Source organism: Natator depressus, chromosome 3 (genome assembly GCF_965152275.1).
Source record: "Natator depressus isolate rNatDep1 chromosome 3, rNatDep2.hap1, whole genome shotgun sequence".
NCBI classification, from domain to species: Eukaryota; Metazoa; Chordata; order Testudines; family Cheloniidae; genus Natator; species Natator depressus.
The window spans coordinates 34,023,665-34,048,358 of NC_134236.1; the positions used below are offsets into that span (position 1 = coordinate 34,023,665).

Genomic DNA, 24,694 nt, shown 5'->3' on the forward strand with positions numbered 1-24,694 from the left:
CATGCAAATTTTTCCTGAACAAATAGTGCTCTGAAGCTGTTTGTTGCAAACATGTTTGAAAAACTCAGTTATATATTTGCAGAAGAATTTTTGAAATAGTGGTAGTATTGTAATTTCTCTGCATTATATAGGAGTTTTTAATCAGGATAAAATAGAATCTTTATGTATTAAAACAGACTATTTGTACTTATTCTGCTCAGAATGCAGAGGAAAATTTACTTGTGTTTATAGACCAATTCAAAATGGAACGTTCTTAATATCGGGCTATTAGGATTGTCTTACACTCTATTTGGTAGAACTTGATTTGGAATTTAAGCCAAAGGCAGACCAAATGATAGGCCAGGTTCTTCTAAGAGTGCTGGTCCCTCTGGTATTCATTTTGGGTTCACATGTGCTTCAAGTGCCTGAGACCAGAAGATTCTTCAATAGCAGTGTCCATTGGTTCATACCTGCATCCTACATCTCCTTGTGTTCTGAATCAAGGGTATGAGATGCAGCACAGATTGCTGCTTTTCCAGTTTTTCTACTGCTCGTGGTCTGGAACTGAACACTTCTGTGTCTATAGCCTTTTCAGTACTCCTGCTCAAACTTTGTCTTTGTAATAAATCATTTATCTTAGATAGTTCTGATTAGTCTTAGTTAGATAGTTTGGGGTTGGGAGGGTTCCCCCACTCTTTGGGGCACCTAGTATGCCCAAGATTCCAGACTTCAAGCCCTGCCTGTCCCTCCCCTGCAACAGCCAGATTTCACAGCTGTCGATCAGATCAGATTTCATGGTCCATGACATGTTTTTCACAGCTGTGAATTTGGAAGGCCTCTACTTATGATCCCACATACTTGCCATACTAGGACTCCTGGTATCTGTACTTTTGGGCCCTGGATTATGAAGACCATGGGAATCGCTTTCAACAAAGACCACCTCCCACAGAGGAATCTCCGTCCTTGCTGGAGCACTTCATCAAACTGAAACAACCCAAATACTCAGTACCACTGAATTGGCTGCCAGTGCCATGTTTTTCCTTTTCTGAATGAGGTGGTAGCACCAGCCTCTCCCTGGCCACTGGACAATTATAGGCAGTATCAGGACCTCTTGAGAAAGATCACAGAAATTCTGCAGGTCCCACTAGAAGTGGTTGAAGATCCTACTCATAATCTTCTGGATACTCTCCAGACCTAGTCTCCTTCCAGGGTGGCGCTCTCTGTAAACAATGCTACACTGGAGCCTGGGAAGACGATTTGGCATGCACCAGCTACCTAACCCCAAAGAGCACTAAGAAAAATTCTTTGTTCCCTTCAAGGAGGTGGCATATTTGTTTCCTGACTTTAACTATCTAGTAGTCTAAGCAGTCACAGAGCAAAACAGGATGCACCAACCTATATTGCCCTTTTGGATAAAGATTCCAAGACACTAGATCACTTTGTCAGAAAGAACTTTTCATCAGCCAGCCTACTGTTCCACAGTGAATAGCCTTATTCATGACAATAAACTGTCAAAATTCACTAATAAGCCACCACAGGAATGTGGGCCCTAATTCCAGGCAATCCTGAACAAAAGGAAACTGGTTTCCAGATCATCCGTCCAGGAGTCGCACAAACTTACTCCAGGAGGAATTCTGTGCCACTGCACATGTGCAGAATTAGTGTCCCCTGCAGATTTCTTTGCTTCCCCGCAGAAAAATGACTTTCACAGAAGCAAAGGGAAGCCACAAGAGTGATCATGCAACCTTCGCCAGCAGTATGTTTTGGGTGCCAGTCAGCCATCGGAGAGGTTAATCACTGTGGGGCAAGGGGCAGGACTGGGGAAGATCTGGCTGGTGGCTCCTACCCTGCACCTGGCTCGGCTGCTAGTCCTGGCTGGGGAGGACGGGACTTCCTCTTTCTCTCCCCCCCACCCCGTACTTCCTGCATCCATCGCTCCTCAGCTGCAGGGGGAGGGATCACTGTACAGGGAGCTGTTTCCCCCATCTGCCCAACTCCTGTGCATCCAGACCCCCTCATACCCAGACCCTCCCGCTGAGCCTCACCCACCAACCCCCAGAACCCCTCTGCCAAGCCCCATTCCCCTGCACCTGGACCACCCCGAAGAACCACCTGCAGCTGGATCCCCACCCCACTGAGCCCTAGCCAGCTGCACCTGGATCCCCATCCCACTGAGCCCCAGTCTCTCAGCATCTGGGCCCACTCACTAACCCTTCCACACTCAGACCTCTCTACCAAGCTCTAGCCCACCACATACAGACCCCTGCCCACCGCTGAGCCCCAACTACCTTCACCTGGACCCCTCTGCAGGGTCCCATTACTGCTGCACCTATAGCCCCCCCCCCAAACCCCTGTGCATCCAGATCCCCGCCTGCACCCATATCCCCCACTGAGCCTCCTGCATTCAGATTGCACCACACAGAACTCTCTCAACCCACACCTGTATCCCCCACACTAAGCCCCTCCACCTTGGATTTTGCCGGGCTGAACCTGCCTTGCCCGCACCTGGGGTGTTTCTGGGGCAGGCCCTGTCCTTGCACTGCGTCAGGATTAGGTGCAGCCTCACCACTGAGTCCATGTCCCAGGAGGGAGCTGCAGAGTGATCTTCAACTTCTGTGGAGCCAGTGGCCTGTGCTCCCCAATGCCATGCTGGAGCCTCCACATTTGACAAAATTTGCAGAATTTTTAAAATATTGTGCACAGAATTTTTATTTTTGGGGGGCATAATTTTTAATTTTGGCGCAGAATGCCCTCAGGAGTTCACAGTGCAGTGGACAAAACTTCCTGCTGCATGGTGACCTTGGTGGTTATGAGGCAGGCTTCTCAACTGCAGTCCTCAGTGTTCCTTAAGGAAGGCCACGCAACAGTAGAAGTTCTCCACAAAAAAGTTAATCTATTTAGCAAGAAAACAGATGAGTCACGTCACTCCCTCAAAGACTCATGCCACCCTCTGCTCCTTGGGGATATACACCTTGGCACCCCACAGGTGCTAGGCTCTAGGCCACATGCTCCTAGGTACCACTTGCCTTTTTATCAGTGGAAGACCAATGTGGCCCCATAGGAAGCGCCAGAGAGTACAGTGTAGCAAGGACTCTGCATCCCCTCTTCAGTCCCAGCTACCTAACAAAGTCATTTTGACTGGACATTCAGGAACTGTCAGATGGTCCTCACAAAGCCAGTTACCACCACCTCCTTTGGTGGCCACTTGGCTTGTTTCCTTCCAATGTGATATGCTGCTATAAGTAGGTCTTAGACATCATCTCAACAGGCTAAATGATACAGTTCCTCTCTGCCCCTTCTCCAACCCCTCCCCCCTCAGTCCTTGTTCAAAAAAACCTCTCTCATGAGAGGGTTATCAGACAGGAGATGGACTCCCTAATCCAGGTCAGGGCTATACAGCCTGTAAACTCTCTCCACAGGATGAAGGGCTTTTACTCCAAATAATTCCTTGTCCCCAAATGAAAGGGGAGCTTGAGCCCCATCCAGAACCTCAGACAGCGAAAAGTATTCATTCACAATTCAAGATTCAGAAAGACTACCATGGCCTCAATAATCTCTGAACAAAGGTGACTGGTTTGTGGCTCTTGATTTGAAGGATGCCTGTTTTCATATAGACATTCATCCTGCACTTTATGATACTCCTAGAGCATTTCAATACAGAGCCTTCCTTTCAGCCTCCTCAGGGTTTTTACTGAGGTACGGTCCATGGTAGCCATGTACTTGTGCTGACAAGGCAGCCCAGCATTTCCCTACCTAGACAACTGGCTGCTCACCAGATGGCCGTATCAGGAAGTGCAGGCAGGAGTTTACCTTCTTACTCAAACTTTTTAACTCCTTAGGTAAACCCAGAAAAAGTCCACTTTGTATGGGAATTAAATTTTTGAATTTATGGGGGAAAATCTGAACTTGATTGCAACCAAGGCTTGCTTACCTCAGGACAGATTCCCTAGGATGACAGACCTCACCCAGCTTTTACTCAACCCTCAGATGACAGTTAAGTCCTACTTTGTCCTGCTAGCCCATATAGCCTTATGCACTTATCTGTGACTCCCTTTGCCAAGGCTTCACCTGTGGTGCCTTCAGGCATGGTTGTGGATGGTCTGCACTCTGAGCTGGGACTCCCTGGACAAACGAGTCTTGCTTCTTCAGAGCATCCTGATGTCAGTCACCTGGTGGGAAACCAAGGGCAATGTCTGCATGGCGGTTCTCTTCGTTCCTGTACTTCCCATAAAGACACTCATTACAGATGCCTCCCTGTTGGGAGTGGGAGTGCACCTGCATGACCAGTGCAGCTCAGGACTATGCAAGAATCCAAACTACATATCAATCTTCTCAAGCTGTGGGCATGCAAGCATGAAGCATGCAAGATGTTCCTACCCTTCAGCCTGTCCACATATGTCCAGATCAGGTTAGACAATGTGACTACAGTTTATTAGATAAACAAATAAGAGGGACCAAGGTCCACCCCGCTCTGTCAGTAAGCCATCAAGCTCTGGAACTGGTGTATCCAACTTCAGATTACCCTCTTAGCAGTGCATCTTTTGAGATAAATGAACTGTCTGCCAAACAGTCTCAAAAAGCATTTTCAGAAGGATCATGAGTGGGAGCTCCTTTCTTTGGTGGTGCAGTATATTTTCCAGCAATGGGGAGTCCCGTTCTGGGACCTTGTTGCAACCCAAGGAAAGAAGACGTTCCTAACCCTATTGCTCTCGAGCTGTCCTGGGATACAATTCCAGAGGGGCTGGTATAGTGATTGGACACGTTGGTGAATATCATTCCCCTATTACTTCACATCCTTAGAATGATCAAGCAGGACAGGGTAACAGTAATCCTGATAGCACTCTGGTGGACAAGACAGTTCTGATTCACTGCTGTCCTACAGATGACATCTCGCCCAGACATATGCTTACAAATCTTTCCAGACCTACAGTCTCACAGTGGAGGCAGGGCCAACCATCCCAACCCAGCATCTGTCCATCTTGTGGCCTGGGTTTTGGATGGACAATGAATGTCGAGGGATCATGTTCCGAAGAGGTCCAATCCAGCCTTAATAATAGCAGGAAACTATGCCACCAAGTGCAAACAATTCTGTTTTTGCTGTCAGGAGCGTCACTTACCTCCTGAGGAGTCTGGGATCCCTCTTACCCTGAAGAACTTTTTCTCCTTGAAAACAGTGAACTTATCCATCAGTTCACTGTGTGTACATTTAGCAGCTATTAATGCCTTTGATGATTCGTTTTTCATCCATCTCACAACCTTGATATTTCTAAAAGGCTTTATGAGGATATTCCTTCCTGTATTAAAACCTGTTGGCACTTATGAACCTGCCATTCAAGCTGTTGGCCTTTTGCTCCCTCCTATACCCATCTGTAAAAGTTGCCTTCCTACCGCTGTCACTGCTTTTAGGAGAGTGGGTGAGCTCAGGGCCTTTAAGGTGGCCCTCCCTACATGGTGTTTCATAGGGATAAAATATGCTTGAGATTGCATCCCAAGTTCATCACACAAGCACCTTCTGAATTTCACCTGAACCAAACTGTTCTTGTCCCATTTTTTATTCAAAGCCTCATGATAACAGGGAGGACAGGAAGCTGTGCACCCAAGATGTACACAGGGTTCTCGCCTTCTCTTTGCACAGGACAAAGCCCTTTTGAAAGTCTCAGATTTATTTGTCTCCATCGCCAAGATGATGAAAGGGGAAACAGTCTCTCTTCCCAAAGACTCTCTAAATGGATTTCCAGCTGCGTCCTCCTTTGTTATGAACTTAGGACATCCCCTCCTCCTCAGACTGTCAGAGCTCATTCAGCCAGAGTGCAAGCTGCCTTAGTGGCTGCTCTATCAGGAATTTGCCTCTCAGAGATCCATAGGGCAGGAGCTTGGGGTTCCAGTCACACTTTTACTAAGCATATGCCCTAGACTTTTGTGGCTAGCTATTTTTCCTTTATTTGCACAATCTGTTGTGCTGTTTTGATCTGTTGTGCTTCGAGCTGGCTGTATTTCAAGGAATCCCTGTTGAGGTTACAGGGACAAACCATTCCGATGAGTCGAAAGAATAGTAAACATGGCAGGCGACCAGCTTGGCTTAATGGTGAAATCCTAGCGGATCTTAAACATAAAAAAGAAGCTTACAAGAAGTGGAAGGTTGGACATATGACCAGGGAAGAGTATAAAAATATTGCTCGGGCATGTAGGAAAGATATCAGGAGGGCCAAATCGCACCTGGAGCTGCAGCTAGCAAGAGATGTCAAGAGTAACAAGAAGGGTTTCTTCAGGTATGTTGGCAACAAGAAGAAAGCCAAGGAAAGTGTGGGCCCCTTACTGAATGAGGGAGGCAACCTAGTGACAGAGGATGTGGAAAAAGCTAATGTACTCAATGCTTTTTTTGCCTCTGTTTTCACTAACAAGGTCAGCTCCCAGACTGCTGCGCTGGGCATCACAGAATGGGGAAGAGATGGCCAGCCCTCTGTGGAGAAAGAGGTGGTTAGGGACTATTTAGAAAAGCTGGACGTGCACAAGTCCATGGGGCCGGACGAGTTACATCCGAGAGTGCTGAAGGAACTGGCGGCTGTGATTGCAGAGCCCTTGGCCATTATCTTTGAAAACTCGTGGCGAACGGGGGAAGTCCTGGATGACTGGAAAAAGGCTAATGTAGTGCCAATCTTTAAAAAAGGGAAGAAGGATGATCCTGGGAACTACAGGCCAGTCAGCCTCACCTCAGTCCCTGGAAAAATCATGGAGCAGGTCCTCAAAGAATCAATCCTGAAGCACTTATATGAGAGGAAAGTGATCAGGAACAGTCAGCATGGATTCACCAAGGGAAGGTCATGCCTGACTAATCTAATCGCCTTTTATGATGAGATTACTGGTTCTGTGGATGAAGGGAAAGCAGTGGATGTATTGTTTCTTGACTTTAGCAAAGCTTTTGACACGGTCTCCCACAGTATTCTTGTCAGCAAGTTAAGGAAGTATGGGCTGGATGAATGCACTATAAGGTGGGTAGAAAGCTGGCTAGATTGTCGGGCTCAATGGGTAGTGATCAATGGCTCCATGTCTAGTTGGCAGCCGGTGTCAAGTGGAGTGCCCCAGGGGTCGGTCCTGGGGCCGGTTTTGTTCAATATCTTCATAAATGATCTGGAGGATGGTGTGGATTGCACTCTCAGCAAATTTGCGGATGATACTAAACTGGGAGGAGTGGTAGATACGCTGGAGGGGAGGGATAGGGTACAGAAGGACCTAGACAAATTGGAGGATTGGGCCAAAAGAAATCTGATGAGGTTCAATAAGGATAAGTGCAGGGTCCTACACTTAGGATGGAAGAATCCAATGCACAGCTACAGACTAGGGACCGAATGGCTAGGCAGCAGTTCTGCGGAAAAGGACCTAGGGGTGACAGTGGACGAGAAGCTGGATATGAGTCAGCAGTGTGCCCTTGTTGCCAAGAAGGCCAATGGCATTTTGGGATGTATAAGTAGGGGCATAGCGAGCAGATCGAGGGACGTGATTGTTCCCCTCTATTCGACACTGGTGAGGCCTCATCTGGAGTACTGTGTCCAGTTTTGGGCCCCACACTACAAGAAGGATGTGGATAAATTGGAGAGAGTCCAGCGAAGGGCAACAAAAATGATTAGGGGTCTAGAGCACATGACTTATGAGGAGAGGCTGAGGGAGCTGGGATTGTTTAGTCTGCAGAAGAGAAGAATGAGGGGGGATTTGATAGCTGCTTTCAACTACCTGAAAGGGGGTTCCAAAGAGGATGGCTCTAGACTGTTCTCAATGGTAGCAGATGACAGAACGAGGAGTAATGGTCTCAAGTTACAGTGGAGGAGGTTTAGGTTGGATATCAGGAAAAACTTTTTCACTAAGAGGGTGGTGAAACACTGGAATGCGTTACCTAGGGAGGTGGTAGAATCTCCTTCCTTAGAGGTTTTTAAGGTCAGGCTTGACAAAGCCCTGGCTGGGATGATTTAACTGGGAATTGGTCCTGCTTCGAGCAGGGGGTTGGACTAGATGACCTTCTGGGGTCCCTTCCAACCCTGATATTCTATGATTCTGTGATTCCATTTAGGTACCTCATGTAGAGTTATAAACCCTAAGCAACCAAAGCAATCACCGAAAACTTATAATCATTTTTTTTCGGATATAGACAAACTAATGCCGCGTCAAACTTGCCGAACCTTACCACATCTGTTAAACATATTGCTGTATTTAAAAGGTCACTCCTGTAAATCCTGTCCCTTTCACAAATTATCTTCTGAAACAGCTCACTTATACTCAGAACTCCGTTATCTTAGATGTTCTTGAGATCATGTATTTTTCTGGTCCCAAATGTAGTGTGTGTAAATACATGGGGTTTTTTTTTTTGCTCATATACCAGGATTCTTCTGATTGACTTCCCAAGTTGTGCACTAGTTGCATTGTAGCTTACTGCCAAACTTTAGGTTTTTGGACTGTAGAATTTACAGCAAGCACTATTAAGGTCAGCAGGAGAAATCCTACCACAATTAAAGTCAGTGAAAATTTTGCCATTGACTTTAATAGAACCAGGATTTCACCCTGAGTTTTGCTACTAAGTAGTGATTATGGACTGTGATATTTCCTATTCTATGTATAGAACAATACTGCAGATATTCTGAGCTGAAAATGCTGGGGTTTAATAGTGCTCACTGTAACTGAATTTTCCGAAAACAGTTTTAAACGTAGTAGGATCATCCTGTATTATGCCCCACAATCCATTGGGAATTGGCTTGTGCTGTTCAGCTCTGCTCTCTTGTATTGCAATTTGGTAGAAAATCCCTGAACAGACATTGCTTCATGTTGATCATAATGTGCTTCCTGGCTTTTCTTCTAGAGCTACTTGCTAGGTCCCCATAATTGTGAAAACAAACAACTGTAGGTCAGGGATGCTCCCTCACTTGAGGCATTGGAGTGAATGTTATATGTATTGTATTGACCATCACATGTTTTCTTTCTTTTGAAGAAAGCTACTGGAAGTCCTAGGAACTCCAGTTGTTCCTACATGTTTTTTTGAGAGGAAGGGGAAGTGTTAAGGGGCTGTATTTTCTACAGCATCCACTTGCTTCTCTAAATAGTGTTCATCTTGGCCTCATCATGCACTATGGGTTTTTGCATTTTTTCTTGGCCTCCCTCTATTACTGTGATTACCCCATTCAGTATCCTTTATTCTGAAAAGCATCATGTACACCTGTGGCACTGTAGTAATAATTACTACTACCAGATTAAGTTTTTTTTAAATGATCAGCATATTTAATATTCACCTGTCATGTAATTCAGATCACTATCTCCTGAGCTATTCAGAACCATTTAGTGAACGTGTTTAGAACCCATAATCAAAATAAATGTTTGTAGGATTCTTGTGAGACTTCCCTTTAGCTGTCATAAATTTTAGGCCCTTTTTAAGGCCAGCCACTAAAGGGTAAGATGATCACAAACTAAAAACACTGGAGCAAATCTAACACAGTCTGCTGATAGAGGACAGGGTGACATTCACAGCAATAATTACTGTACATCACATGTTTATAATAGATATAGGGAACATACGATATAATTTCTAAATATGAAAAACAGCTACTTTGTACTTTCAGCAACTGTTTAAGATAACATTTGAAAAATATTAAATTGCCCAGCTAACTGTCAATTTAAGGCAGTGGTGCCAAAACTTTTCCTGTTGCGCCCCCTCCCCGCCCCTTTACCAGGAATGGAATCTGTACTCGCCCTCCATAGAATCATAGAATATCAGGGTTGGAAGGGACCCCAGAAGGTCATCTAGTCCAACCCCCTGCTCGAAGCAGGACCAATTCCCAGTTAAATCATCCCAGCCAGGGCTTTGTCAAGCCTGACCTTAAAAACCTCTAAGGAAGGAGATTCTACCACCTCCCTAGGTAACGCATTCCAGTGTTTCACCACCCTCTTAGTGAAAAAGTTTTTCCTAATATCCAATCTAAACCTCCCCCATTGCAACTTGAGACCATTACTCCTCGTTCTGTCATCTGCTACCATTGAGAACAGTCTAGAGCCATCCTCTTTGGAACCCCCTTTCAGGTAGTTGAAAGCAGCTATCAAATCCCCCCTCATTCTTCTCTTCTGCAGACTAAACAATCCCAGCTCCCTCAGCCTCTCCTCATAAGTCATGTGCTCTAGACCCCTAATCATTTTTGTTGCCCTTCGCTGGACTCTCTCCAATTTATCCACATCCTTCTTGTAGTGTGGGGCCCAAAACTGGACACAGTACTCCAGATGAGGCCTCACCAGTGTCGAATAGAGGGGAACGATCACATCCCTCGATCTGCTGGCTATGCCCCTACTTATACATCCATCCATTACTGCACAGTTGGCTCAGCAGAGGAACTTGGGCTGAAGCAACGCTGGAGGCTGAACTGGGGATGGGGGAGGAGCCTGGGCTAGAGGCGGAGCTGGCCTGGGGGAGGAGATGGAATGAGAGCAGAGCTGGGGTGGAGTGGGGCTGGAGCTGGGATGGGGGCAGAGCAGGGCTAGGTGTCACTCCCTCCCTCCCTGCCCGCCATGGGAGTTGGCTTGGGCCTGGACATGAGCCCCCTAGAACATTCCTACGTGCCCTTCCCTCCCTCCCCCCCCCCCCCAGTTTGGGGGCCACTGATTTAAGGGCTGGAACTGTTGGGTTTTAGCTATAGATCACTTTTAAATGAGGAAAGAGCCAAAAATAATCTAACACTCCTGAAATATTTCTTCAGATAGCTTTAAAATCAGTAATTTGTTAATTTTAGAAACAACATTTAACCTCAAAAAATGGCATATAATGAGAAAAAAACAAATAAATCCTTACATTTCTATTATTATATTATACTGGCACTACAGAGTGCTTGCTATATTAGGGTCTGTTCCTCAGAGGACCTCTGTATCCACAATTCCCACTGATTTCAGTGAGAGTATCAGGGTGGTCAGCATCTCTTAGAAAGAAGTTGTAAGCCATTGAAACAGTTAATATTTTGCAGGGTTGAAAGTTTTCATTAACTCTTTGATGCCTTTGATTGTAAAAAAAAAAATTATTTGCTTTCTGAGAAAATCCAACTGCTAAACAAGAATAATGTAGGCTTGGTCATAATGTGTGGATTTTGAATCTATTCACTTATATTTTAAGTATAAGTCACTTTTAAAGTGCTTTGTATGCTAACCTTTTTAATTTTTTATCTGAGAAATACAGGCACATATGATTTTTGTGGCCCTTTGCCAAAAGATTCTCATTTACATAAATATCCCTTTCAACAGAATAGTTTAATGTATTGAGTTCAGAAGGTTAGAAGAGAGACTTCAATCTTAGCCCAGCAGTGGGCTATTGGCTTCCGAACAGTAGCCTTGTTCATCATATTCAGAACACTGTTCACATTCAGGCTTAAGCAGAGCTGGTATTAAAATTCATCTAATTTATTTCATGTGACTCGTCAGCTGTGTTTTTTATTTAAATCTCTATCGCCTTTTCTTCGGGCATTTTTGTTTTGTAATTTTAAAGAGTATTGAAATGGATAGGCCACTTTTTAACTATTTAATCTGACCATTTTATGGTTTGTCAGTTAACAATATGTTAAAATGTCCCATTAGTTTATTATGATTTTTGTGCTTCTTTAAAAGAGGCCACTTCTGTTTTATGTTTCTGAATATATTTGATTACCTGCATCTAACCAGTCTTTTAAATTGAGTTTTAGTGGAATTTGCGTGTAAGATTCAATAGAAGCTTGGTGCATTGAGGAACTTAAATAATTTTTATTTTATCTGAGAGTTTATACTTTATATTTGTTGTCAGATGCCTCTGCAGAGATTAAAGCATGAGCGTAAACCCTAGCTGTATTTTGATACTGCCTCCGACCTAATTTTTTCCTCCTTTTCTAGCACACAGTCTCTGTAGCTAACAGTCACCTCAACCATGATTTTTTTTTTCTTGAACCTGTTTGAGAAGTGAGTGGTTGTACCTGGCTTGTCCAGTGAAATTTCCAATCTCCAATATTGTAGCTCAGTTCATTGATTCTACATCACTCCTAAAAATTTAACACTGATTTATCTACTGAGGTCATGATCTTGCAGAGATGTACATACATGCTGAACTTTTTACTTATTTATTCAGGAAGTTTTAACAAGTTAACAAATCCCTACCATGTAAATATCAGATTCAAAACAACTGTTACAAGAGTTAACTTTTATAGAGAGACATTGTACAGGAATACGGTCATCAGATCATTCTGTTTAACAGGATTTTACCATATTACATAGTGAGCATTATTACCACAGTTATAATATGTCTAAGGGGACTCAGCCCTCTGCGGGGTGGTGGGGCACCTCACTACACCCTCTCTGCTGGGTTGAGGAATACAGTCTATGGCCCAGACCTTCAGGAAGGGACTGAGCAAATAGTTCGATATAAGCCCGGGCCCTGGGTCAGGGCGGGGCCAGCAAACAAGCAGTCAGAAGCTCAGGCCCTCTGGCAGGGCCTGAGCAAATAGTTTAACAGCAAACCCCAGGTTCCTGGCTTTGAGCAACCAGGGAGGGGGGAAGACTGCCACCCGCAAGGTGGGTGGTAGGGGGGATGCAGGCCCACCCACTCCACTGCATCCCAGCCTGGGGCCTTGGCTGCAGCAGAAGACCCGTTGCTGTGTCAGTGGGGATCCTGGCCGCAACACACTGACGTTGGCAGTGCTGCAGCCAGACTAGGGTCAGCTGCCCCTGGGCTACTTCCGGACTCCCCCTCATAGGGTACCTGGGTCAGCGTGGTGTCCTCGGAGGGTTCCAGCACCATGGGTTTCTCCAGGTAGCTGGCGAGGGGTAGGCTTGGCAGCTCCTCTGGGTAGGTGGCGACAGGTAAGCTTGGTGGCTCCTCCGTGCACTGGTTGGCATTAGGCATTGGCTGGTCCAGCCAGTCCTCAGGTTGTCCCTGGATTGCCAGGGTCTCCCAAGCTGGAGCCAGGCCACAGGCATCTGGTCTCTCCAGCAGCTGCAGCCCAAGTGAGCTCTGGGGTTGGGCTTTTATACTTCCTGTCCTGCGCCTTGACCTCTGGGGGGGCAGGTGCAGGATCCACTGGCTCCTCCCACTTTGGTGTCCGGGGAGGTTGTTCCCTCTGTGGGCTGGTGGGGTACCACATCACCTCGCTACAATGTCATTTCTAGAAATGTTATTAAATTGAGTGAAATACATGCTGAATTTTATGCACAGTGAGTGGTTCTGCTGAAGTCAATAGAATTCTCACAGTTAAGCAGCAAAACTGAAGTGCTTTGTGTAAAGTTAAGCACCTGAGTAAGGCTTTGCAGGATTGGGGCCTTAATATAAATATTAACATTTTAGAAGCTTTATTATACTCATTTGAAGTATTTTTAAAAATTTATTATGTCCATTGTAGTTCGCTGCAAAAATAAATAGTATGTTGTATTGAAATGCGTTTTAAATTTTTGCTGTTCTTATTATGCATGTATATGTTCCAATATTAGTGGTGGTATTATGGTTAAGATTCTGGCAGCATTTCTGTAGTAAACCCTTTTCAAGTATAATCAGCTGTAAAAGTTGCCTGCGGAATAAAACTTTGGTACAAGATTCTAAAATGAATCATAAAAATAAAAGATATCTTTCAGCTAATGATATAACCTGAAACTCATTGGACATAGTTAAAGTGACTTGGTAAGAAATTTAAAAATACTTTAAGTTAAATATTAAATATTTTTCCTTCAGACATATGCCAGTGTATGCGTAATACAAGAGACTATTAGTATGTTGTTGGGCAGAGCCACCAATTAGCTAGCTGTGTCATGCATAGTTGGTACAGACTATTGAGACTGTGCTGGTTTTTTAGAGACAGTGTGAATTAAGGATGGAGAGAGAACCCTTAATCATAAAACTTCTCAGTTGGTTACCAAGATTAGAATGGATATTTAAGCTTAATGCTTCCAGATAATTTCCTCATCCTATTTTAGGTATTATAACATTATCCATATGTAGATTGTTGCATTCTAAATGTAGTGCTTGTCATGTCACAGTGGAGAACTATCTGAAACACTGGATTTTTCTTAAAAAGTAATGCCAAGTCAAACTGTCTGCAGAAAATGCAGACATACTCTAACTTCTGCATGTCAATTCTGTGCCCCCAAAGGATTTGGTGTCATGGATATGATAGTATGTACTGGGGCAACATTTGAAATGGAAATATTACTTTCTGATAAATTTCGCTTATTTGAAGTTTACCTAACTGTCTGGTGTTTATTTTCTTTAGAATTTCAAAGAATATTCCTACAACTAAAGATGTTGAACCTCTGCTTGAAATTGATGGGGACATACGGAATTTTGAAGTATTTTTATCTTCACGGACACCAGTTCTTATAGCACGTGATGTAAAAACCTTTTTGCCGTGTACTGTAAACTTAGATCCAAAGCTACGAGAAATCATTGCAGGTGAGTATGTTTTCAGATAAAATGAAAATGGAAAATTGTATTATAATTTTCTTCATTATAGATGTTGTTACTGCTTGGAACACTCACTACCTCTGAGTTAGTAGGTTTGTAGCATTTGTGTCCAGAGGGATTATTAGCTCATCTAGTCTGATGGTCATACGCCATTAGATTTCACCCAGTGATCTCAGCATTGAGACCGATAACTTGTGTTTTACTAAAGCATATATTCCATAAAGTCATCAAAATCTTGATTTGACGATATCAGGAGGTGGAGAATCCACCACTTCACTTAGTAGCTTGTTCCAGTCATTAATCACTCTCAGTGTTTAAAAATGCGTGCCTTATCTTCAGTTTGAATTTGCTTCAGCTTCCAGCCATTGGTTCTTGAGTTATGCCTTTCTCCACTAGGTTAAAGAGCCCTTTAGTACCCAGGATTTTTTTTCCTCATGAAAATACTTGTACACAAATCAAGTCACCTCACAAGCTAAACAGACTGAGTTCTTTAAGGGTATGTCTACGCTGCAATTAGACACCCATAGCTGGCCCATATCAGTAGACTCAGGCTTGGGCTAAAGGTCTGTTTAATTGTGGTGTAGACATTCGGGCTCAGGATCTACCAATGTGATATTTGCCATCATGTGCCAGCAATGCCCCTCTGCCATGTACATTGGTCAAACTGGACAGTCTCTACGTAAAAGAATAAATGGACACAATCAGATGTCAAGAATTATAACATTCATAAACCAGTCAGAGAACACTTCAGTCTCTCTGGTCACTCGATTACAGACCTAAAGGTCGCAATATTACAACAAAAAGACTTCTAAAACAGACTCCAACGAGAGACTGCTGAATTGGAATTAATTTGCAAACTGGATACAATTAACTTAGGCTTGAATAGAGACTGGGAGTGGATGTGTCATTACACATGATTATCACTACAAAAGGTTTTCTTCCCCCCCCCCTCACCTCCCGCTCTCCTGCTGGTAATAGCTCATCTTAAGTGATCCCTCTCCTTACAGTGTTTATGATAACATCCATTTTTTCATGTTCTGTGTGTATATAAATCTCCTCACTGTATTTTCCACTGAATGCATCCGATGAAGTGAGCTGTAGCTCACAAAAGCTTATGCTCCAATAAATTGGTTAGTCTCTGAGTGCCACTAGTACTCCTTTTCTTTTTGCGAATACAGACTAACACGGCTGCTACTCTGAAACCTGTTTATTATCCTGTTATTCTGATGTTTTCTTGATTGGCTTGCCCATTTCTTCAGCTGGTTTTTCATACATGACAATCGAAAGCCTTTGGAACTACCCTAAGTCCACTTTTTTTTGTTGTTGCATACTTAACTCCAGTGAATTGACAAATAATGAAAGGAACTTAAAACTAAGCACTTCATTGAGTCCCTCTCCTTTCCTCATCTTGTATACATATTTAATGTTTCAGATGTTCGTGCTGCAAGAGATCTAATGAATATTGGAGGATTACCATATCCCACAGTGCCCTTACCTGAGGCAACACCCAGAGCATCATCAGTGTTCAGTCAGCCTTCATCAGTCTGCTCTTCATCCACCTCCTTCAATGGGCCTTTCAATGGTGGAGTTGTGTCGCCACAACCTCATAGCAGCTACTACAGTGGCATGACAGGACCTCAGCATCCATTCTATAATCGAGTAAGTAACCAATTAACTATTAAATCACACTTAGCATGATTTAATCTCATAATATTGCAGCTAGTCCTGTAAATGCTTAAAGGAAAAGAAAACAGATAACCCCCCACCACCTAAAAAAACCACCCAATAAAAACGGACAGGAGAAAATTGCAGGAAAAAATGGTAAAACTTGCAGGGATGGTCACCCATCTACTGCAATCTAATGGAAAAGCATATGGAAAATTGAAACAAAAGGGCAAACTGTAGGGAAAATGTCTTTTTAGTTAGAGACACTATTAAATAGTGGGACACAGCAGGAATTTTTTTGGTGGGTGTGTCAGGGTGAGCTTTTTTTTCAATACACAATTACTAATACAGTTAATTTACTCAGGTGCTGTCTCAGTATGGCACTGACAAATTGGCCTGAAATCAGAAGATGAAATTCAATAGAGACAAGTGCAAATTACTTCTCACCTAGGAAGAAAAAATCAAATGCAAAGCTACAAAATGGGGGAATAACTGGCTAGGCAGTAGTTCTGCTGAAAAGGGTCACAAATTGAATATGAGTCAACATATTCTGGGGAATATTAACAGGAGTGTCATATGCACTGTTGAGGCCCCAGCTGAAGTATTGTGTCCAGTTCTGGATACCACCCTCTAAGAAAGATGTGGCCAAATTAGAAAAAGTCCAGAGGAGAGCAACAAAAATGATAAAAGGTTTAGGAAACGTGACCTGTGAGGAAAGGTTAAAAACCTGGGCTTGTTTAGTTTTCAGAAAAGAAGACTGGGGGGAGGGACACTTGATAACAGTCTTCAAATATAATAAGTGCTGTTATAAAGAGGACGGTGATCAGTTGTTCTCCATGTCCACTGAAGGTGTAGAACAAGAAGTAGTCAGCATCCCAATCACTGGAGATTTTTAAGAACAGGTTAGACAAACACTGATAAATTATGCTCTAGGTTTACTTGGTCCTGCCTCAGTGCAGGGACTGGACTAGATGACCTTTGGAGGTCCCTTCCATGATTCTACAATAAACAGGCACATGGAAACAGAAAGTAAAATTGTACACACTGATTTCTGCATAGCCACATAAAGCCACAGACGAGCTGCCCCTTCACATAAATGTGAAGGAACTCAGGGCAACGCGCTTGGCAAGCGAGGTGTTCCTCCCACAGCTTGCGAGCAAGATGGTGCAAGTGTTGACAGAAAATACAGCAGCGATGTTCTGTGTCAACAAGCAAGGAGGGCCCTGTTCCAAGATCCTTTGTCAGGAAGCCCTTGGGCTATGGAACTCCTGCGTGACTCATTCCATCCACATAGAGGCCATGCACCTCCCAGGGGAACGGAACATGCTAACAGATCGCCACAGCAGGTCCTTCTCCTCTCTCCTCTCACCATCTTTCCACACGGAGATAATCAGTGCCATCTTCCAGAGGTGGGGGACTCCCCAGGCAGATTTGTTCACCACAGCACAGAACAAGAAGTGTCACCTCTTTTGCTCGAGGCTCGGCTGGGACGGGACAGGGGCGCTGTAATCAATGCCTTCCTCCATCCATGGTCAGGCAGCCTGCTGTATGCTTTCCCAGCAATCTCTCTGGTTCACAAGGTGCTCCTGATTGCTCTGGCATGGGCTCGCCAGCATTGGTTCGGCATGCTCCTAGACGTAGCAGTCACAGCCCCGTGGATTCTCCCTCTCAGACCAGACTTAATCTCGCAGGATCAAAGGAAGCTTCTCCATTCAAGCTTCAGTCCTACACCTGACAGCATGGCTTCTGCATGGCTGAATCCAGAGGAGAGGGAGAGCTCTGACCAGGTGCAGCAAGTTTTGCTAGGTAGTAGAGCACAGGGAGGTTGCCATGGTAGTAGCTCTCCGGTAAGTAGTAGAAAGCCATCTACCAGGGCTGTGCTGTGCTCCAGGCTGTGCAGCTTACCAATGTACACTTCTAGTCCCCCAGTTCCCTACCTACAAGCTGGACTCCAGGTCTGGTTCTCTGCTCATCTTCATTGAACAGTGCAGAGAGCATGCACTGTGATCCAATTAACTCCCTCTTGTAGGGAAAGGTGGAGAGCAAGAGGTACCTCTAGACAGGTCTCAGCAAGTCAGGAAAACAGTAAACATAATGTCAGAACTCAGGCGGCAGCAGGATGGCAAATTCCAGGGCCAGGAAGAAAAATTCCATGGCCGTGGAATCATGCAGCCTACTGGGCCTGTATTGAGATGATTGGGAGAAGACCCCCATCACATCTCTGATGTATGGTTGTCTGCAAACTTGGGAAGCCAAAGTTCCTCTGATTCCCCTCAGTATATATATATGGTCATCTCTGGTTTTCAATGTTATCCCTGCGACCATAAGGGCTAGAAATGTCCTATTTTTTAAATGAAAGCTGAGACTGTGGAGCGAGAGTCTACAATGGAGAGCTAGTTCCACAGTTGTGGAATCAGGAAATAACTGAGCACAGTCTATACCCAGGCAGTAAAAAGCATAATTTCAAGCAGTAAAATCCCCCAAAGGGGGATAGGAAATGGTGGGTCATGGAATAATTTTTGACCAATTTATAGGTTGCAGACCAAAAAGAATCAAAAATAGTGATTGACCCAGCCTCTATTTGATTCGGAGGACCTGCTATAGAGGGAGGGGGATAGGGCCTTTGTGCCCAAGATGATCATTAGTCATCTCACACACGCAAGTTCTCTCCATAGTTTGACGTGGCTAGAAGATTTTTTGAGAGGGAATAATCATTTAAATTACATAATTCAAGAAGTAACATATGAAACTCTGAAATAAAATTCCTTCTCTTCCAGGAATAGATTGCTATATAGACCCTGTAGCACATGGTAAATAGACTTCATTCAAGGTACTTTATGATATATTTCTGTAATAGTTAGGAGGTTTAAGGCCTAGATTGATACTTAGTCTTAAATCATTTTAAGAAGGGGAAAATTAAAATGTTGTTTCTGGGAGCAATTTTCCACTATTGTAACAGGAAGACTATTGTTCTTGGGACCTCATGCGTATTGCAAAATATTCAAGTCAAAGAGAGTAGCTCACAGTGAGAGGAAACTAGCATTTTCAGTTTGGATTGCTGTCCTCTGTCTAGCATCAATACCAAAGGATTAAAGGTTGTAGCAGTATATGATAGGTACTGTCACACATTGGAAGTGTACTCCCTAGCTGGTAAACGTGAGAGAGAATCCAAAGATCAGTTCACCTTGCCACTAGGACAACGGAGTTATTTGAGTGTTTCATAAACTACCCAGAGTCATAGCTTGTCCCAGCTAGATAGCTGAAATATATTGTCTTTAGACTTTAGTTCTTTAGTTTTCATTTCATTTACAGCTTCCTTGGAACGTGTACAAAGCACACCAGTTTCTTAGTCCTTAGGTGAGCTTTGTGGGAATTTTCCAGCATTTTGGTTTTGATGAGCTTCTGCAGAACTGTAGGCCTGATTCCATCAGTAATTTGCCTGGTTTTCTGCCAGTTCACCTGACTGGCTGCTGGGGAGCCCACACTTCCACAGTCCATGGCTCTGGGGCAGCTCAACCATGCAGACTGTCTGGGCAAGGACCCCATGGCTTCCAGGGTCCATGGCTCTGGGCAGGTGTAGAATCAAGTCCCCGGATGCTGTGCTGGGAGCCTGGAAGGCTCGTTGGGTACGATGACTTTAACAGAGGCTCTCAGGGGTTAGGCTTCTGGCTCCGCAGCAGGGACCATGGCAGCTTTGGGGGCCTGAGAGCCTCCACTGGAGCCAGGGCTCTCAAGGTTTCTGGGATCCCTGCTCTGTTGTGGAGGACTTCTCTGACTTTCCAGTGGGACTCCCTGGACTGTCCCCAAAGTCAGGAAAAAGAAAAGGAGTACTTGTGGCACCTTAGAGATTAACAAATTTATTTGAGCATAAGCTTTCGTGAGCTACAGCTCACTTCATCAGATGCAACAAAGTCAGGGGGGCATGAGGAGTCTCTGGGAGTCAGGGCAACCAGCTGCTTCACTTCATTTAGGAAAAATTGAACCAAAACCGTTTTGATTTTTCCAGAAGGAGAACATTCCAGAATTTCCTTCCCATGAGAAATTCCTAAACTACTGGTTTTGAATTTGAACTATCATAGAATCATAGAATAACAGAGTTGGAAGGGACCTCTGGAGGCCATCTAGTCCAACCCCCTGCCCAGAGCAGGACCAATCCCAACTAAATCATCCCAGCCAGGGCTTTGTCAAGCCTGACCTTAAAAACTTCTAAGGAAGGGGATTCCACCACCTCCCTAGGTAACGCATTCCAGTGTTTCACCACCCTCCTAGTGAAAAAGTTTTTTCCTAATATCCAACCTAAACCTCCCACACTGCAACTTGAGACCATTACTCCTTGTCCTGTCATCTGCTATCACTGAGAATAGTCTAGATCCATCTTCTTTGGATCCACCTTTCAGGTAGTTAAAAGCAGCTATCAAATCCCCCCTCATTCTTCTCTTCCGTAGACTAAACAGTCCCAGTTCCCTCAGCCTCTCCTCATAAGTCATGTGTTCCAGACCCCTAATTATTTTTGTTGCCCTTCACTGGACTCTCTCCAATTTTTCCACATCCTTCTTGTAGTGGGGGGCCCAAAACTGGACACAGTACTCCAGATGAGGCCTCACCAATGTCGAATAGAGGGGAACCATCCCGTCCCACGATCTGCTGGCAATGCCCCTACTTATACACCCCAAAATGCCATTGGCCTTCTTGGCAACAAGGGCACACTGTTGACTCATATCCAGCTTCTCGTCCACTGTCACCCCAGGTCCTTCTCTGCAGAACTGCTGCCTAGCCATTCAGTCCCTAGTCTGTAGCGGTGCATGGGATTCTTCCGTCCTAAGTGCAGGACTCTGCACTTGTCCTTATTGAACCTCATCAGATTTCTTTTGGCCCAATCCTCCAATTTGTCTAGGTCCCTCTGTATCCTATCCCTACCCTCCAGTGTATCTACCACTCCTCCCAGTTTAGTGTCATCCGCAAACTTGCTGAGGGTGCAATCCACACCATCCTCCAGATCATTTATGAAGATATTGAACAAAACCGGCCCCAGGACCGACCCTTCGGGCACTCCGCTAGATACCGGCTGCCAACTAGCATGGAGCCATTGATCACTACCCGTTGAGCCCGACAATCTAGCCAACTTTCTACCCACCTTGTAGTGCATCCATCCAGCCCATACTTCTTTAACTTGCTGACAAGAATACTGTGGGAGACCGTGTCAAAAGCTTTGCTAAAGTCGAGGAATAACACGTCCACTGCTTTCCCTTCATCCACAGAACCAGTTATCTCATCATTGAAGGCAAATAGATTAGTCAGGCATGACTTTCCCTTGGTGAATCCATGCTGACTGTTCCTGATCACTTTCCTCTCGTCTAAGTGCTTCAGAATTGATTCCTTGAGGACATGCTCCATGATTTTTCCTATATTTCCTTTGACATGTTGGAATTTTCCAGGGTATAGAAAATTTGGAGTTTCAACGATTTCTAGTCTGTGATCCTTTTAAATCCTTAGTAATTAGACTGAAGTATAAAATGTAGAGGCATAACAGTTGCCAGCAACAGATGAATGCCTGCCACCTAGTGATGAAGTGGTGTACTATATTAAGAGAGACAAGGTGGGTGTTTTGAATTTTGTCACATGGAACACTCAAACTTTGTCATGTGCGGGAATGCAGGCCCAATAATGTGGATCTATATAGATGCTACAGCAGTGTCAGAGAACAGCTGTAAGGTGGTAAATTGTTTTTAAAAATGTCTAAATATAAAATATTTATGCAGCGTAGCTGTAGCCATGTTGGTCCCAGGATATTAGAGAGGCAAGGTGGGTGAGGTAGCATCTTTTTATTGGACCAACTTCTGTTGGGGAGAGAGACAAGCTTTTGAGCCACATAGAGCTCCTAGCTCAAGAGCTCTATGTGGCTCAAAAGCTTGTCTCTCTCGCCAACAGAAGTTGGTTCAATAAAAGATATTCCCTCACCCACCTTGTCTCTCTTAATATAAAATAGGAATTTTCAAAATGAGCATATGTACAAAGTATATATGTATTTTGAAAAATTATGGAATGGTTTCAAAAGAGCCTTAGAATCATAGAATGTCAGGGTTGGAAGGGACCTCAGGAGGTCATCTAGTCCAACTCCCTGTTCAAAGCAGGACTAATCCCCAACTAAATCATCCCAGCCAGGGCTTTATCAAGCCTGACCTTAAAAACCTCAAAGGAAGGAGATTCCACCACCTCCCTCGGTAACGCATTCCAGTGCTTCATCAGCCTTCTAGTGAAAAAGTTTTTCCTGATATCCAACCTAAACCTCCTCCACTGTAACTTGAGACCATTACTCCTTGTTCTGTCATCTGCTACCATTGAGAACAGTCTAAATCCATCCACTTTGGAACCCTCTTTCAGGTAGTTGAAAGTAACTCTCAAATCCCCCCTCATTCTTCTCTTCCGCAGACTAAACAATCCCAGTTCCCTCAGCCTCTCCTCATAAGTCATGTGTTCCAGTCCCCTAGTCATTTTTGTTGCCCTCTGCTGGATGCTTTCCAGTTTTTCCACATCCTTCTTGTAGTCTGAGGCCCCAAACTGGACACAGTACTCCAAATGAGGCCTTGATTCCTGGAAACTAAAGGTAGATTATTTTTGATCTCTTTATTTTATTTAAACTCATGAGTCTTATATTGCCTGGCTCTATAAGAAAACTGTGAAGGAAAGAACTGAAAAAAATCATTTTAAAAGCACACTGTAGCATTTTTATAAAAATATTAAAAATTGGGATCAGACAACACATTAAATGTATAAACTTCAAAATTACAAATGTATTTACAGGTCAAAATAAATATGTTGCAAGTTTGAAAAGCAGTTTCTACCTATCTTATCTGCATCATCAATTACAGGATTCCCTATTTTGCATGTCTACAGTTGCTGTATTTGCATAACACACTGATGGATAACAATCCAATCATATTTGGGGTGCTGGTCTAGGTGGTATTGTTGTCTGACATTCACAGATCAAATACAGAATCCTAAATTTGGTCATGGTATGTAAACTCCTGAGTTCTAATTCTGACTCAAACACTGGCGTGCTTTGTATGTTTTGCAAGTTACTTAACATTTGTCTCCTTAAATCCCATCTATTTAAAAAAAAAAAAAAGAGAGAGAGAGAGGGAGAGAGATACTTGCCTGCTCCACAAGAGTGATTAGAGTCAATTAGTATTTTTTATCTACCTTATATTTTTCAAAGCAAGAAACATTTAACAATAATTCTAATAAAAACTTTGATTGTTTTATTGTAATTAAAATTTACATTATGATTTAAAATATTTTTGTATTAAGAATTTACATTTTGTATACTTGTAGTTTTATAGCATCGTAATGTGCTGTAAAAATGCAAAAATCTAAAAATTGAACATGATTGTATTAAAATACTCTAAAAATAAAAGAAATTAAAAAACTGGTAGCTTTAATGTCTGGTCTCATTTATTCAAACAAAAAAAAATTGGATGCAACGAGCATCCTATAATCAAAACTTCCACTGTTATGTGCCATGCACTCCATTTTCTATGTAGTTCTATAGATATCCAAGTAGGATGAATATTACGAAGTTTTGCAAACTGTAGTGACCTCTTGTTCACTGTAATTGTATGTTAAAGAGCTTTGTGATGGTGAAATTAATAGCAATAAAAAAAAACCCTTCATCCTTCTTTGTCCACTCCTCCTGACCCCTCCCCCCCAGACATTGCGATGGGACTTTCAGAAGTGTTCAGCATTCACCTTCAGCTGTTCCCCTGTGAAGTCAATGCTAAAACTCTTATTGGCGTCAGTGGGTGCAGAGAGGTCAATACTGAGCAACTTTGAAAAGCTAACCCTAGAGCTTTTGAATAAGTAAAAGATAAAGCTTTTAGTATTTGCAATTTCTAACTTTATTAAATATAGCATTCTTAAGAAGTTGTATTTTGTTGAAATAACTTTTCTTTTGATTATTATTACATTTTGATTTGTGTAATGTTGTCCTTTTTTTGTTTGTTTTTGTTACATGTTTCTTTCCATAGCCATTCTTTGCCCCATATCTTTACATGCCAAGGTACTACCCTGGCAATTCTCATCACATCTCACGTCCATCATTAAAAACGGGTTTGTCCAGAGATCAGAACAATGGCCTAGTAAGTATTTTGAAGGAAAATTAAAATACTAACCTAAAAAATAAGAATACTGAGTAATACAACAGTAAGGTTGTTAACTGCAATATAATAATACACTATATTTTTATAAATAGTTTTAAGAAATTAAGATATTGCTAACATGAAATATAAAATGTATTTTGTTTTTACTTTTAGTAAATACCATATATAGAGTGGAAATTAATTCTAACATCCAAAAACCAAGATTAGAATAGTTTTTACTGACACATGGGATTGGCAGGATGACTTTTTAGTGAAAACACCCATTTCCTGCTACCGTAAATAACATATGTGACTTAGTAGTATGACATAAACATCTGTACTTGTAAATTTATATCTCACTTTGTAAAATATTGTAAAACACTTTTATATAGAGAATATATATTTGTATAATATATAACGAAAGACTAGGATTAAAATATAGTTGCATCCTATTGCTTTGCATAGAATGTGGGATATCAAAAGG

At 43.2% G+C, this 24,694-nt stretch overlaps 1 protein-coding gene across 6 annotated transcripts in view; it reads left to right on the plus strand.

Annotated features, from left to right (window-relative positions):
* KIDINS220 (kinase D interacting substrate 220) overlaps positions 1-24,694 on the plus strand; it is a 171,681-nt gene that overhangs the window by 120,819 nt on the left and 26,168 nt on the right. For 4 of the 6 annotated variants that reach the window (XM_074947688.1, XM_074947690.1, XM_074947691.1 and 1 more), the window contains exons 23-25: positions 14,220-14,398; positions 15,843-16,069; positions 24,100-24,210. In XM_074947688.1, coding sequence (XP_074803789.1) covers positions 14,220-14,398; positions 15,843-16,069; positions 24,100-24,210 — 517 coding nt within the window. The remainder of the gene's footprint in view (positions 1-14,219; positions 14,399-15,842; positions 16,070-24,099; positions 24,211-24,694) is intronic. The other 2 variants (XM_074947692.1, XM_074947693.1) reach the window with 1 other exon arrangement.